The sequence below is a fragment of the Cololabis saira genome, chromosome 20 (assembly GCF_033807715.1).
Source record: "Cololabis saira isolate AMF1-May2022 chromosome 20, fColSai1.1, whole genome shotgun sequence".
Classification (NCBI taxonomy): domain Eukaryota; kingdom Metazoa; phylum Chordata; class Actinopteri; order Beloniformes; family Belonidae; genus Cololabis; species Cololabis saira.
Genome location: NC_084606.1, coordinates 9,005,530 through 9,021,689, shown reverse-complemented (window position 1 = coordinate 9,021,689; position 16,160 = coordinate 9,005,530). Strand labels below are relative to the sequence as shown.

The window sequence follows — 16,160 nt, the reverse complement described above, 5'->3', positions numbered from 1 at the left end:
TCTCCGTGCGTCGCTGGTTTGATCCAGATATCCCAAATGATTAATTACCATGTATACAGGGATAACTCTGTTTGCTAACGCATGGAGAAAGATTATTATAGAAAGAATATTGACCTTAACCCGAATTTTGACTGCATGTAAACGTAGTCAGTGAAGGAGGCTAAACGACTGTACTGGAGAAGCTCCAGCACCAGTTCTCAGCCAACGACTCTGCGTCTGTCTGGAAAGGGCTCAGGCAGACCCCCAACTACAAGCCTAAACTCCCTCCATCAACGACCGACGCCTAGCCAACGACCTGAACGAGTTAAGATAAGATGAAGATAAGATGAATCTTTATTGTCTCCCTTAGGAGAAATTTGTCTTGGACACGAGAGGCACAGGCGACAATCACACTCCAACAAACATAGAAACACAACCCCGAAGACTTTACCCACACATACAATCAAACCACACTATAGTTAACCCACATCAGTTCCCACTCCCAGTTCCCAGAAAACCTATTACACAATACCCCTGAGTACAAGAAAAAATTATTGCACAGAGCCCGACTGAACTTATTGCACAGATGTCCACATTATTGCACAAATGACCTACGCAAGAGAACCTACACATTATTGCAAACCTACACAAAAGAAACCTACACATTATTGCAGAGCCAGACTGAACATATTGCACAAATGTCCACATTATTCACTGACCTACACAAGAGAAACCTACACATTATTGCACATTTCTTTCCTCACGTCACTCCCAATCACACACACACACACATACACGGGCACACACAGTTCATCTCCTACTGTTCAGTAATTTGATTGATAGTGGGACAAATGAAAATTTATACCTGTTCAATTTACACATGGGTTGCTTGAATCTTCTGCCTGAAGGCATTAACACATACTCCTTATACAGGATGTGGTTTGGGTCAGCAGTGACTTTTTGGCCTTGCTTCATCACTGTCTGCTCAAAAATCTCCTGGAGAGAGGATGGGGGCAGCAGGCCGATTATTTTTCCTGCCCTTTTAATCAAATTCTGGAGTTGTGATCTAGATTTAATGGTCAAATTACCAAACCAAGTTGCAATACCATGACGAATAATAGATTCAATGGTTGCTCTGTAGAACAACAACATTATGTGTTTAAGCAGTTCTACTGCTGCTTTGAAAGACAACGGGACAGTCCTGCAACCATCCCCCACAACACCTCCCAACAGCCCCAGTGCTTCACCTCCACCCCCCACCACATGATGATGATGATGATGATGATGATGATTAGAAGATTATCGCTTTCAACATCCATATGAATGTTAAAGGGGACCTATTATGAAAAACACGTTTTCTCTTGCTTTAACATATATAAAGTGGTCTCCCCTCAGCCTGCCAACTCAGAGAAGGAGGAAAGCAACCAAATTCTGCAGTGTCTGTACAGCCGCCCGGATGATCCGTCCAGTGTGATGTGGATCTACGAGCCGTTCAGATTCTGCTCCCGTCGTTATGTAACCAAAATGCAAACCACACCCACAACTATAACCCCGTGTCCTGGATGCTCTCTATCCACACTGAAACCGTTAATATGCAGTTCTGTTATTAATCGTTGTTCAACTCTAACAGGCCATATTATTGTGCTGAACTTGCTAACTATCCTCCCTCAATGGTTTAACAGTAGCTAGAGTACATTAACAGAAGCTAACGGTAAATTAACGTCTGCTCAGCATCCTGACAAAACACAAAAATAACGGTCAGAAACTTCCAGCTCCCTGTCCATCTCCCTCCAGCCAGCTGCCACTTTATTGAGGTTTTTGTAGTGAAATGAGGAGGTATCATAGAGATAATTTCTCATTTCAACTAACTGGATCAGCCGTTCCTCATCCATGACCGTTTCCTACAGCGCTTTCAACCGGCTTTCAACGCGAGCGACAAGAAAAAAATAGAAGCAGGACGTCCGACAAATGTTCAGCTCAAAATGGCGCGTCGCATCGAGCTGCGCAGTGTTGCTCGCGGCCAGTTAGGACAGTCCAATAGAAAATAAAGCAATGGACTTGATTTTGACATTTTTTCGTAGCGGTGTATCGCGTCATTCAGGCAGCCAATCAGCATAGAGCCTCATTATCATAGCCCCGCCTACTCAGAATCCCACATAGATAATGAGGTTAGAGAATGAGATGATAAAGACATGGTTTAGAGGCTGAATTTCTAATTAATTTAGCAAAAACAATCAAAAGCTTGTTTTTAAGACATTCAAGGCCTGTTTAAAATAGGTATTAGATGCCATAATAGGTCCCCTTTAAAGTCACCCACTATGATGACTTTATCTGTACTGATCAATAAACCAGATAGGAAATCTGAAAATTCAGACAGAAACTCTAGATAATGACCAGCAGGGGGCCGGTACACTACCACTAACAAAACTGGCTTCTCTGATTTCCAGCTCGGGAGTTTAAGACTAAAGGTGAGGCTTTTGAACATTTTATTATCGCATTTAGGTTTAGATTTTATTTGAACCTAGATGATGATGATGATGATGATGATGATGATGATGATGATGGTGGTGATGATGATGATGATGATGATGATGATGATGATGATGATGATGATGATGATGATGATTGTGATGACTAACAGGAAGCTTGTAAACGTCCAAGTTAATCAGTAAATATCATGATAATAATGTTGCTAAATACTTTAGTGAAGTCAGAGCTGAGGAGATCAAAGGTTTGTCCAGATGAGCAGGTAACATCCGTCACAGACCTGCAGGTTTTATTTGATCAATAATTCTACAAATGATCAGTTGTAGTTATTGACAAATAATTATTTAACTCTGGATCTCCTGAATTTGGGTCTTCCCCCAAATTCCGGACTATGGCATGTTATGTGATGTGATGTGATGTGATGTGTTATGTTATGTTATGTTATGTTATGTTATGTTATGTTATGTTATGTTATGTTATGTTATGTTATGTTATGTTAGTTTTCTTTTCCTCCAATCAGAGGTTGAAGGAGGAGTCCTGCAGTCGCTCAGTTTAGTGACTCAAGTAATCGAGTTGTGATTCATCAGAAACCTGCATACAACTCCTTGATGGTTGATTCTCTGAGACACAACAGCACATATTCTTCTCCTTTTCTTCACTAAAACTGTAACACAATAAATCAGAAGTGCAGCTGCTGCAACAGCTCCTGATGTAATTAATCCTCCATTTCCTGCTCCATCGTAGGATCTGGTCGCTGAAAAAGAAGTAAAACTATGTTTCTAAACTTGCTCTTGGCCACAATTCATGATGGAACTGTTTCAACTTGAGAGTAATTGTTTGTAAAGTCAAAGAAATCATTCAAAGAGCCGCCGTCACTGTTTTATTCACCTTCAGCCACCAGGGGGTGCAACGTCACTACTATTCACTCAGGATCAATACTATCACTGCAGTCTTCAGTGATGGTATTGATCCTGAATCACTACAGTCTTCAGATATTGATCCTGAATCACTGCAGTCTCCAGTGATGGTATTGATCCTGAATCACTGCAGTCTTCAGATATTGATCCTGAATCACTGCAGTCTTCAGTGATGGTATTGATCCTGATCAACCAGATCAGTTTAACATTGGGAGAGTACAAAAAGTGTATTTATAAAAGGACTGTTAGTGCAGGAGTGTCCTGTTGACTTCCAGGTTACTTCAACTCCCCACCACCACCTGACTATCAGATAAAGGAGAGTTCAGAGTCGCTGCTTCTCCAGAACCGTGGTACTGATCCAGTTCCAGGATGCAGCAGCCGTGAACTCTCCTCCTCATTATATTATATTATATATAAATTAAATTAGTCCTGATGTTGCTACATTTGCTCTGTTCTAACTCACAACTGAGGACTTACCAGAGACGTGGAGTTGACAGCTGGCAGAGTCCCATCCAGACTTTGTGAACGCTTCACACCAGTACCATCCTGAATCCTCAGTCGTGAGTCTGGAGATGACGAGTCTTAGTCGTCCCTCTCTCAGAGCATCTCTGTTGCTCTGGACTCGTCCTGCAAACTGTTCGTCTTGATGCTTCAAGTTCTTAACACCATCAGACATTTTAAAGACAACTAAGATCTTCAGATGTTTTCTGAAGTGACAGTAGATATCAAGGAAGCCAGAGGAGGGTTCATGTTTGGGGGTGAAGGTCCACTCCAGGGTGATGTTGTGGTTCTCCTTTGTCTGATAGAAGTTCTGTGTCACCTTCACAATTGTTGATGCTGAGGAGACAGAGAGGGAAAGAGACGAGAATGTTGAAAAATTTCTGTAGTTTTTGTACTTTTAAACTAGTAAAGGACCTGATTTGAAACTCTAAAATGTGAGTGTGGTATCAGAGCTGTCAGAGCTCTTATTATCAGCCACAATGACCATCCATCCATGCATTGTCCGCCGCTTATCCGTTCCCGGGTCGCGGGGGCAGCAGTCTCAACAGAGATGCCCAGACTTCCTTCACCCCAGACACTTCCTCCAGCTCTTCCGAGGGGAGTCCGAGGCGTTCCCAGGCCAGCCGAGAGACATAGTCTCTCCAGCGTGTCCTGGGTCTTCCCCCCGTGTCTCCTCCCGGAGGGACATGCCTGGAACACCTCCCTAGGGAAGCGTCCAGGAGGCATCCGGTGCAGATGTCCTAGCCACCTCAGCTGACTCCTCTCAATGTGAAGGAGCAGCGGCTCGACTCCGAGCTCCTCACCCTATCGCTAAGGGAGCGTCCAGCCACCCTGCGGAGGAAACTCATCTCGGCCGCTTGTATCCGCGATCTCGTCCTTTCGGTCACTACCCAAAGTTCCTGACCATAAGTGATGGTTGGTGCGTAGATTGACCGGTAAATCGAGAGCTTCACCTTTCGATTCAGCTCCTTCTTCACCACGACAGTCCGGTACATCGACCGCATAACTGTGGACGCTGCACCGATCCGTCTGTCAATCTCCCGCTCCATCGTTCCCTCACTTGTGAACAAGACCCCGAGATTTTTGAACTCCTCCACCTGAGGCAGGGCTTCTCCACCCACCTGGAGAAGGCACGCCACCCTTTCCCGGTGGAGAACCATGGCCTCGGTTTTGGAGGTGCTGATTCTCATCCCTGCTGTGTCGCACTCGGCCTCAAACCGCCCCAGCACATGCTGAAGGTCCCGGTCTGATGAAGCCAACAGGACAACATCATCTGCAAAAAGCAGAGATGAAATCCTGAGGTTCCCAAACCGGATCCCCTCTGGCCCCTGGCTGCGCCTAGAAATCCTGTCCATAAAAATTATGAACAGAACCGGTGACAAAGGGCAGCCCTGCCGGAGTCCAACATGCACCGGGAACAAGTCTGATCTACTGCCGGCAATGTGAACCAGACTCCTGCTCCGATCATATAGAGACCGGACAGCCCTTAATAGAGGGCCCCGGACTCCATACTCACGAGCACCCCCCACAGAATGGCACGAGGGACACGGTCAAATGCCTTCTCCAGATCCACAAAACACATGTAGACTGGTTGGGCAAATTCCCATGAACCCTCGAGCACCCTGCGGAGGGTGTAGCGCTGGTCCAGTGTTCCGCGACCGGGACAAAAACCGCATTATTCCTCCTGAATCCGAGGTTCAACTATCGGCCGTATTCTCCTCTCCAGTACCCTGGCGTAGACTTTCCCGGGGAGGCTGAGAAGTGTGATCCCCCTATAGTTGGAGCACACTCTCTGGTCCCCCTTTTTAAAAAGAGGGACCACCACCCCGGTTTGCCACTCCAGCGGTACTGTCCCCTTCCTCCATGCAATGTTGCAGAGGCGTGTCAACCAAGACAGCCCTACGACATCCAGAGACTTGAGGTACTCAGGGCGAATCTCATCAACCCCCGATGCCACTGAGGAGCTTATGAACCACCTCAGTGACCTCGGCCCGGGTGATGGATGAGCACGCCCCAGAGTCCCCACTCTCTGCTTCCTCAGTGGAAGGCATGTCAGTCGGGTTGAGGAGATCCTTGAAGTACCGTATTTTCACGACCATAAGGCGCACATAAAACATTTTTTTCTAAAATGTGCCGCGCGTCCTATGAAACGGTGCGCCGTATCTATTACCTAAATTACGGTAATGTGAGGCGGAGCCACCATGAGAACGGTAAAGGGAGAAGGGGGCGTGTGAAGCACCCGTGAGTTGCGGCTGTGTCCGACTGAAAGCAGTAGCGCTGGCGGAAGAAAGGAAAATTGAACATTTTCATGGAGGTCCGTCCTGGTGCTTTCGCTTCATGAAACGGTGCCAGCGCAGCAGCAGCGCCCGGCGGATTATATGGAAAAGATGGAGAGCTTCCGCTCATTCTGCAGCCGACACATCACCGACATGGACGAGGTGCCGCTCATGTTCCACATCGCGGAATCACACGGTGGAGTTAACCGGGTCCACCGCGGGGGAGCGGACCGGACCGGGACCCGGGACGACCGCGGGGGAGCGGACCGGCGGGACCACCGCGGGGGAGCGGACCGGGTCCACCGCGGTCGGGATCCGAACAACGGGGTATGAAAAGTTTATTTACTGTTGTGCTTGCCTGCCACGCTGATGGACAGAAACGGCCGCCGATGGTGATTTTTAAAAGAAAAACGTTGCCTAAAGAGACTTTTCCAGCCGGAGTCATTATAAAGGAAAATGAAAAGGGCTGGATGGATGAAGAGATGATCGAGTGGCTGAGACAGGTTTATGTGCGGCGACCCGTGTTTTTTTTTAAATTCTTTAATGCGGAAACAGAAGATGAAGACTTGAAGATGAAGACGGGGCGGCAGTAGCTCAGGTGGTAGAGCGGGTCGTCCAATGATCCGGAGGTCGGCGGTTCGAATTCCGCTCCATCTCAGTTACTGTCGTAGTGTCCTTGGGCAAGACACATTACCCAGCTTGCCGTGTATGAATGTGTATGAATGTTGGTGGTGGTCGGAGGGGCCGTTTGGCGCGGAATGGCAGCCACGCTTCTGTCAGTCTGCCCCAGGGCAGCTGTGGCTACAAAATGTAGCTTACCACCACCAGTGAGAATGTGTATGAATGAATAATGGTCTAAGTGTAGCACTTTGAGATTCATTGAATGGAAAGTGCGTTACAAGTTAAATGCATTATTATTATTATTATAAGACTTTGAAGGGTTTGATTGATGTGAAAAGTGAAATAAAATATCAAACTAAGTTTTGCTCCCGATCTATTTTTAAATAAGCACACTTGTGTGTGTGTGTGTTCTGCAGCGCGTGTGTGTTTTGCGGCGCGCGTGTGTACAGCTCCATCTGTGTAGACTGCGCCTTTTGGGTCGGTGCGCCGTATGTGTGTTTAAAATCCAAAAACGACACACAAAACTGAGGGTGCGCCTTTTCACACGGTGCGCCGAATGGTCGTGAAAATACGGTATTCCTTCCACCATCTGACGATGTCCCCAGTCGAGGTCAACAGCTCCCCACCCGCACCGTAAACCGTGCCGGCAGAGTACTGCTTCCCCCTTCTGAGGCGCCAAATGGTCGCCAGAATTTCCTCGAGGCCGACCGAAAGTCTTCCTCCATGGCCTCACCAAACTCCTTCCAGACCCGAGTTTTTGCCTCCAGGACCGCCCGAGCCGCGGCCTGCTTGGCCTGCCGGTATCCATCTACTGCATCAGGAGTCCCACAGGATAACAGAGCCCGTTAGGACTCCTTCTTCAGTCTGACGGCCCCGGGATCTGAGAGAAGTTCTCTCGGAGGTGGGAGTTGAAGATGTCCCTGACAGAGGGCTCGGCCAGACGTTCCCAACAGACCCTCACAATCCGTTTGGGTCTGCCCGGTCTGTCCAACTTCCTCCTCCTCTGCCAGCGCACCCAACTCACCACCAGGTGGTGATCAGTTGACAGCTCAGCCCCTCTCTTCACCCGAGTGTCCAAGACATGCGGCCGAAGGTCAGATGAAATGACAACAAAGTCGATCATTGACCTCCGGCCTAGGGTGTCCTGGTGCCACGTGCACTGATGGACACCCGTATGCTTGAACATGGTGTTCGTTATGGACAAACTGTGACTAGCACAGAAGTCCAACAACAAAACACTGCTCAGGTTCAGATTGGTGAGGCCGTTCCTCCCAATCACGCCTCTCTAGGTATCACTGTCATTGCCCACGAGAGCGTTGAAGTCCCCCAGTAGAACAATGGAATCCCCAGTTTGAGCACTATCCAGTACTCCTCCCAGGGACCCCAAGAAGGCCGGGTACTCCGCACTGCTGTTCGGCCTGTAGGCACAAACAACAGTGAGAGACCTTTTCCCGACCCGAAGGCGCAGGGAAACGACCCTCTCGTTCACTGGGGTAAATTCCAACACATGGCGACTGAGCTGAGGGGCTATAACCAAGCCCACACCAGCCCGCCGCCTCTCACCCTGGGCAACTCCAGAGTAGTGGAGGGTCCAGCCCCTTTCAAGGAGCTGGTTCCAGAGCCCAAGCTATGTGTGGAGGTGAGCCCGACTATCTCTAGCCGGTATCTCTCAACCTCACGCCCAAGCTCCGGCTCCTTCCCCCCCAGCGAGGTGACATTCCATGTCCCAACTGAGATGCCAGAAAATCACGGTCCTTCTTGCGGGTGGTGGGCCTACGGGAAGGCAGGCCCACGTCGCCATTTCGGGCTGAGCCCGGCTGGGTACCATGGGCAAAGACCCGGCCACCAGGCGCTCGCCATAGAGCCCCAACCCCAGGCCTGACTCCAGGGCGGGGCCCCGGTGACGCCGATCCGGGCAACATAACGGTCCTTTGATTTTTCTTCTCCATGTTGAGCTTGTGAACCGCTCTTAGTCTGGCCCGTCACCTAGGACCTGTTTGCCATGGGAGACCCTACCAGGGGCGTAATGCCCCAAGACAACATAGCTCCTAGGATCACTCAAGCACACAAACCCCTCCACCACAGTAAGGTGGCGGTTCAAGGAGGGGAGCCACAATGACATATTTGGAAAAAACTATGTTTTCTTAAATCATAACTTGATTTTATAGATAAAAATGAAGTAATGAACTAAACATAGATATAAGGACTGAGAGCTCTGAGTCATGGATCTGTTAGTGATGTTAAAGTGTATTTAAGTTAATAAAGTGAAGGTTTAAACTGACCACAGACATGTGATGTGAGGATGATGAGCAGCAGGATCCTGCAGATCATCTTCTCCCTGTGAGGGACACAGAGCTGGAGAGTCGCCCACACAGAACATGTTCAGGACTTCAGCATTTCTCTCACTTTGAATCAGACATTGAACCCAAACGTAAACAGATGATTTACAGAATAACAGCTAATAAAACAGACGCTGTAAATCCAGTCAGTCCAGTTTTGCTGTCTACTTCAGTAAAAACAAGATGCCACTGTATACTTGTTGCAGGCCTTTGTTATGGATGCTGCACCTCTGAAACCTCTGTTTCACAAGACTTTACTAGTATTTCAACTGATGAGTTTAACATAAAAAGATGTGAATAGTTGTAGTGAGTTTATGTTGAACGTGATTCTGGAGGAAAGTGGAGCAGAAGATGAGAATGTGAAGTTAAAGAGAGCAGACGCACTTCTTAGAGACACATAAACCCTGCTGGATAAAACTGGAATAACTGGATAAACACGTGTTCTTGACTCTAAAGTTTTTTTTGTGTCACATGACTGAGTTTCTAAAACTATTGTAACGTCTAATTCTCCATGAAAGGATGTACAGAGGTGATGATAACCTGCAGCTTTATTCTAAGTGAACTGGTTCCTGTCAGCCGTAAACACGACAACAACCACCCAGCAACCACTATCTGTCACTAACTGCACTCTCCCTCCTCTGTTTATCTCTTAAAAGTCCAGAAGCAACTAAACACGTACAGAACCGCAGGTTACTACAAGATGTGGTCCATTACTGAGCAGTTAGGGTCAAAGTTAGTTAGTAAAGCTCCATAATTATTTCAACCAACAACCGTTGGTGAGTAAATCTTTATCAATGATAATACTACTGAAAATACTTACATTTATGTTTCCTTGTGCGGCTGAGCAGTCCTGAACTTGAAGTATTTGACCAAAATGTGAGAAGCTGAAACTCTGACACCGTTTATATCTGAGAAGCAACAATTACAGCGAGGTGAGAGGAAATCTCTCTCCCCAATCACTTTAGCCGCTTCGTCAGACTGAAGTATCATTGTTCTGTTTTGGAATTTTTATATTTCACCAGGAAGCTTTTCTGCCTGAACCAGTTTCCCAGCCCTGATGGCTGATTTTTTTTTTCCTTGTCTGCACATATATTAATGGTTAATACCGTGCTGGTAAGAACCTAAAGCATATATATGTGCATTTTTGATATAAAATATATATGAGATATTATTAAAAATGTCACATATTTATTTTATTAATGTACATACATATACATATATTATTATTATTTTTTATTTTTTGGGGGGGGGGGGGGGGGGTGGTCATCCACTGCTAGTCCAAGACGCAAAAAAGCACATGGAAGCGCACAACGAGCAGTGTAAATCTGCAAGAGAAAAAACAAACAGACACAGGAACAGGCAGACACGAGCAGCAACTATCCCAGGTCCCAGGACCCAATCACAGCTAGGCTACCGCGACTATCTGACCCCCAAAACTGCGGAACGAGCATGCATGGAGGAGGGGGGGAGCAACCCCGCCACCCGAGAGACCAGAGGCCGACGAGGAAGAACCCTGAACCCAGGCCACCAGCAACCCCACAGAGGGGAGAAGAGGGCGGGAGGCAACCCACCGCCAGCGAGGCCAGCCCCCTCCCAGTGGCAACAGAGGGGACCTGCGGGCGGGGCCCCCACGACCATGGGAAGAGGCAGCCAGGGATCCCGCGGCGGTGGACCGGGACCCAGGCGAACCCCGGCTACCCGGCTACCCGGTCCGGGACGGACCTGTGGCCAGGAGGCCCTCACCCTCCAGGCCAACGACCCCCATCCGGCGAGGGGCCAGCCTGCCCGGAGAGACAGAACCGCCCCGGCCGGCAACGCGGGCAGGAGCACCCGCCCCCACGAAAGCGGCCCTCCAGGACCAGAGGGGCGCCCTGCCGCGGAGGCAGCGGGGGGGACCGGAGACGGGCCCGGAGAGAGAAAACATGTCTTAAACATCCAAACCAAAATCTAAGATTATTCTCATCTGACCCCCGCCCCCCAAATCCATCCATCTACAAGTGGATGGATGGATGGATGGATGGATGGATGGATGGATGGATGGATGGATGGATGGATGGATAGATAGATAGATAGATAGATAGATAGATAGATAGATAGATAGATAGATAGATAGATAGATAGATAGATAGATAGATAGATAGATAGATAGATAGATAGATAGATAGATAGATAGATAGATAGATAGATAGATAGATAGATAGATAGATAGATAGAGTTAACGAGCCCTCGTTGGTCTGGAGAGACCTCCAGTACATCACCATCTACAGAAGAACCTCCCCCGTTTTTGTATTCTGAGCTCCAACATGGATGTTGTTGGAGATCTGCAGTAACTGTCTTCAGGTCTTCAGCATCCGTCCGTCCTGCAGTCCGTCCTGTTGTGGACTGAAGAGAGCCGAGTGACGGGGACCAAGCAAGGCTCCAACGAAGGGGGGGCTCAGTCTAAACCCTGGTTCCTCTCCTTCCGTCTACCAGGTACTTTGTGATCATATTTCTACACATGTGCATGTTTGTCAGAGGAAAAGCTCTCTGCACATTTCCACCACTGAACTTCCCTGGGAGGTCGTCAGCCGATCATCCATAGAAGTGGAGACGAGGTCCAGTACAAGCAGGACAGAACCAGCCCCACAAAGAGATCAAGTCAGTTCAGGAGCTGCAAGAAACTGAGAAATAGCTCAGTTAACGAGCCCTCGTTGGTCTGGAGAGACCTCCAGTACATCACCATCTACAGGAGAACCCCCCCTTTAGAGACCATTCAACTGCAGTTGAGCTGAACTGCTTCTCCTGCCGGTCTGAAAGAACCTCCTTCACACCTCCCACCAACACAATAGGACGACACCATCTCCTGCTGGCCCACACAGTCCCATCAGAACCCCCAGTTCACTAAACACTTGTCGGCTCTTTCACGGCCAGATGATGTTCCTCTCCACTGCTCTTCCCTTGTCTTTGAAAACAAGATTGATGTTGGAAAGATATTGTGCTGCAGCTTCTATCCTCCAAGAGAACAAGATGGAACCACCTGAACTTTACTGTTTTATCAAAAGCTAAAGACGTGCTCTTCAAAACAATGAACCACATCTGCCAATATAAATAATTAATGCACCTTAAGCTCAGTATTGATCTAAATGGATATAAAAGTGGAATCAAAACTCAGAGAAAACTTTATTTTCTTGATAGTAAAAGTGGAATCAAAACTCAGAGACAACTTTATTTTCTTCAATTGTTTGTGCTTTATTTTGGGAAGTATTTTACCACCGGTGGGATCATAATTTGTTGCTGTCAACTTTTAACTATAATAATATCCCATTTTTCACCTTTACAAAGAACTCAAAACTGGAATTTCTGTTGAATAATTTCATAATTTCGGATAAATATGTTTTATAAAGGTGTAAATTCATTAATGGTTCCCCATATTTCCTAACTTGCTATTTATTGAAACACTGTAAAAGGCTTAAAATCTGAAAATTAATTAATTCGATTTCTCTCATTCAGACCCCAGATTATTATATTTACGTTTTATATAGTATTATTATTAACATTTAAGTAATGTTTACAGTTTATTTACAACGCTACTTTGTATATTATTTCATTTCAACATTTGATGTTATCTATGTTGTGTTGGTCTGTAAGGTTTATTTAACTGCTTAAGGTTCAAAATCTTTTGGAAACTGCTTGTAAGTTTTGTCTGGACTATAAAGTTTTAAAAAGGGGATTTTTTTACGGAACCAGAACTGTAGAAGTGTCTTTGGTTTTTATTTTATTTTTTTTAAGTGTAGACAATGCAACTATAACTACCATGAAATAAAGTGACTCTTTCATGCGACAACAACATATCAGTTAATTTATTTGTAATTTACGACGAGAAAAGTTTGAATTTTGGCGGGAACTTGCTGCGGGAGAAGAAAGGACGTGACGTCACTTCCGGTGACGGCGCAGCGCTTATAAACCCCGCAGGTCGCGGGTTCGAGCCCAGTGCGGTAAAGCGGACTGACGGACTCGCAGCTCTCTGAACTAAAACGAACTTTTTGAGGAGAAATGTCGGAGAAAAGAGTTGAAGTGGACGGAGAAATGATCTGTTGTTCCATCTGTCTGGATCTACTGAAGGATCCGGGGACGATTCCCTGTGGACACAACTACTGCATGGACTGTATTAAAACCCACTGGGATGGAGAGGATGGGAGGGGAACCCACAGCTGTCCTCTGTGCAGGAAGACCTTCACGCCCAGACCCGTCCTGGTGAGAAACAGCATGTTAGCAGAGTTAGTGGAGGAGATGAAGAAGACTGGACTCCAAGCTGATCTCTGCTATGCTGGACCTGAAGATGTGACCTGTGATGTCTGCACTGGGAGGAAGGTGAAAGCTGTCCAGTCCTGTTTGGTCTGTCTGGCCTCTTACTGTGAGAAACATCTCCAACCTCACTATGATGCTCCTGCTTTTCAAAAACACCAGCTGGTGGATCCCTCTAAGAAGCTCCAGGAGAACATCTGCTCCCTCCACCATGAGGTGATGAAGATCTTCTGTCGTACCGATCAGCAGAGTATCTGTTATCTGTGTGCAATGGATGAACATAAAGGTCATGAAACAGTTGCAGCTGCAGCAGAAAGATGTGAGAAGCAGAAGGAGCTGGAGGTGAGTCGACAACAAATCCAGCAGAGAATCCAGGACCGAGAGAAAGACGTGGAGCTGCTTCAGCAGGAGGTGATTTTGATTTGATTTATTTATTCAGCACTGTATAAAAAACCGAACAAGTAACATACAAATGTAAAACAGAGATAGGTAATAAGCTTGGCTGAGGCAAAAAGCCCAAGGGGCTTAAATACGAGGCCTCTACCGGTAAAATATAGCAAAAGATTGTACAAAGATTTAAAACATGCAGAATACATGATTGCAGTCTAAAGACAAAGCAAAAAAACAAAAGTAGATAGATTTAGATATTTTTTTACATACATTGTTGATGTGGTTTCTCCAACTTAAACTGTCATGGATAATTACACCAAGGTAGGTTGTTGATGTAACCTGAGTGAGCGGGTCATCTCCTATAGACAGACCGCTGTTAGATTTACTATATAATTTATTTTTTGATGTAAATATAATAAAATTTAATTTTTTTTTTTATATTCAGTGATAGTTTGTTAAGTTTAAACCATTTTGAAATGTTTTCTAAATCATTGTTACCCTTTCCCATTAGAGATGAAAAATCATTATGTGAAATAAATAAGTTTGTATCATCGGCATAAAGTACAGGAAACAAGGAAGACAAGGCTGCGGCAAAATCATTTATATAAATCTAAAATAACAGGGGCCCGAGTATAGACCCCTGGGGGACCCCGCATTTTCTGATTCTCTGATGATTTACCATCAATGATAACACATTGCTGATGGTTATGAATATAATTGAAAAGCTACACATGAGTGATTCCAGCAAATCCATAGTGTAGTAATTTTTGAAAAAGAATATCAAAATTAACTGTGTCAAAAGCTTTGGATAAATCAAGAAAGATTCCCAAAGCGTATTCATTATTATTGATTGCAGTGTGAATTTTATCAACCAATTGATGTAAAGCCATTTCTGTAGAATGATGTTTCCTAAATCCATATTGGTGTTTATACAGGTGGAGGACATCAACGTCTCTGCTGATAAAGCAGTGGAGGACAGTGAGAAGACCTTCAACGAGGTGATCCGTCTCCTCCAGAAAAACAGCTCTGATGTGAAGCAGCAGGTCAGATCCCAGCAGGAACATGAAGTGAGTCGACTCCAAGATCTTCAGAAGAAACTGCAGCAGGAGATCACTGACCTGAAGAGGAGAGAAGCTGAGCTGGAGAAGCTCTCACACACAGAGGACCACAACCAGTTCCTCCACAACTACCCCTCACCGTCACCCCTCAGTGGCTCCACACTCTCATCCAGCATCCAGATTCGTCCTCTCAGGTACTTTGAGGACGTGACAGCAGCTGTGTCAGAGACCAGAGAGAAACTACAGGACCTTCTGAGAGAGACGTGGACAAACATCTCACTGTCAGTGGCTGAAGTAGATGTTTTACTGTCGGAACCAGAACCAAAGACCAGAGATGGATTCTTGAAACATTCTCAAGACATCACTCTGGATCCAAACACAGCTCACAAACATCTGTTTATATCTGATGCCAACAGAAAAGTGACTTTAATGAAAAAAGAACTGTCTTATTGTGATAATCCAGGCAGATTCACTAATTGGTGGCAAGTGCTGAGTAAGCAGAGTATGAGTGGACGGTGTTACTGGGAGGTGGAGGTGAGAGGAGAAGCAGTTTGTGTTGCAGTGGCGTACAAGAACATCAGCAGAGCGGGGAACCTGCAAGGTTGTGGGTTTGGATACAACAAGGAATCTTGGGCGTTACAATGTTACACAGACGGTTACACACTGCGGTACAACAACATTAAAACTCCTGTTTCAGGTCCTCCTTCCTCCAGAGTTGGAGTGTACCTGGACCACGGAGCTGGTCTTCTGTCCTTCTACAGCGTCTCTGAGACCATGACCCTCCTCCACAGAGTCCAGACCACCTTCACCCAGCCGCTCCACGCTGGACTCTGGCTTTCATATCGTGGAGCCTCTGTTGAGGTCATGAAGTTGAAGTAGATGGAAGTTATTCCAGAAACAGCTGCTCAACATGTGGATTGTGTGACATGTGTTTTTTTAATCTGTCAACAAACTGAAACTTTATGACCGTTAAAGATGAATAAAGCTGCTTATTTTGCCTTTGAACCTCAGTCTCATTGTATTATATATAAATATCTTCTAATTATCTGGGGAGAAACGGATCATATGCAATATATTTCATATTTTCAATAAAAATGGTTCATGTAGACGAAGATGAAACAGGAAACAGTTGAGAGAAAAGATTTTCTCCAGGAAGTAATTCAGGCTCCAGATGTGATTGTCATGAGCAGATCGATGGAGGATCTCCAGGCGTGTTTGGACTCTGCTGACTGGGATGTGTTCAGGGCTGCTGCCAACATAGTTATTAATAAAGAGTTATTAATAATTGTCTTACGATAACCAGTAGCT

General features: G+C 46.1%; 2 protein-coding genes across 2 annotated transcripts; one reads left to right on the top strand and one right to left on the bottom strand.

Moving 5' to 3' along the window:
- Positions 1-1,252: 1,252 nt before the first annotated feature.
- On the bottom strand, positions 1,253-10,084 carry LOC133420288 (uncharacterized). Its single transcript, XM_061709946.1, has 4 exons — positions 9,941-10,084; positions 9,064-9,119; positions 3,861-4,220; positions 1,253-3,220 (listed from the first exon to the last, which is right to left on the bottom strand). Coding segments are annotated over exons 1-4 (612 nt in total). The 5' UTR covers positions 9,943-10,084; the 3' UTR covers positions 1,253-3,026.
- Positions 10,085-13,113: 3,029 nt separating this feature from the next.
- On the top strand, positions 13,114-15,731 carry LOC133420654 (tripartite motif-containing protein 16-like). Its single transcript, XM_061710410.1, has 2 exons — positions 13,114-13,815; positions 14,730-15,731. Exons 1-2 carry the CDS (start codon positions 13,153-13,155, stop codon positions 15,729-15,731), a joined length of 1,665 nt encoding a protein of 554 aa, XP_061566394.1. The 5' UTR covers positions 13,114-13,152.
- Positions 15,732-16,160: the final 429 nt, after the last annotated feature.

Coding starts and splice junctions, on each gene's coding strand:
- LOC133420654 (XM_061710410.1), top strand. CDS start 13,153: ATGTCGGAGAAAAGAGTTGAAGTGGACGGAGAAATGATCTGTTGTTCC. Junction 13,816..14,729: donor TGGAGCTGCTTCAGCAGGAG/GTGATTTTGATT, acceptor GTGTTTATACAG/GTGGAGGACATCAACGTCTC.
- LOC133420288 (XM_061709946.1), bottom strand. Junction 4,221..9,063: donor CCTCACATCACATGTCTGTG/GTCAGTTTAAAC, acceptor CTGTCTCCTCAG/CATCAACAATTGTGAAGGTG. Junction 3,221..3,860: donor CTGTCAACTCCACGTCTCTG/GTAAGTCCTCAG, acceptor CTTCTTTTTCAG/CGACCAGATCCTACGATGGA.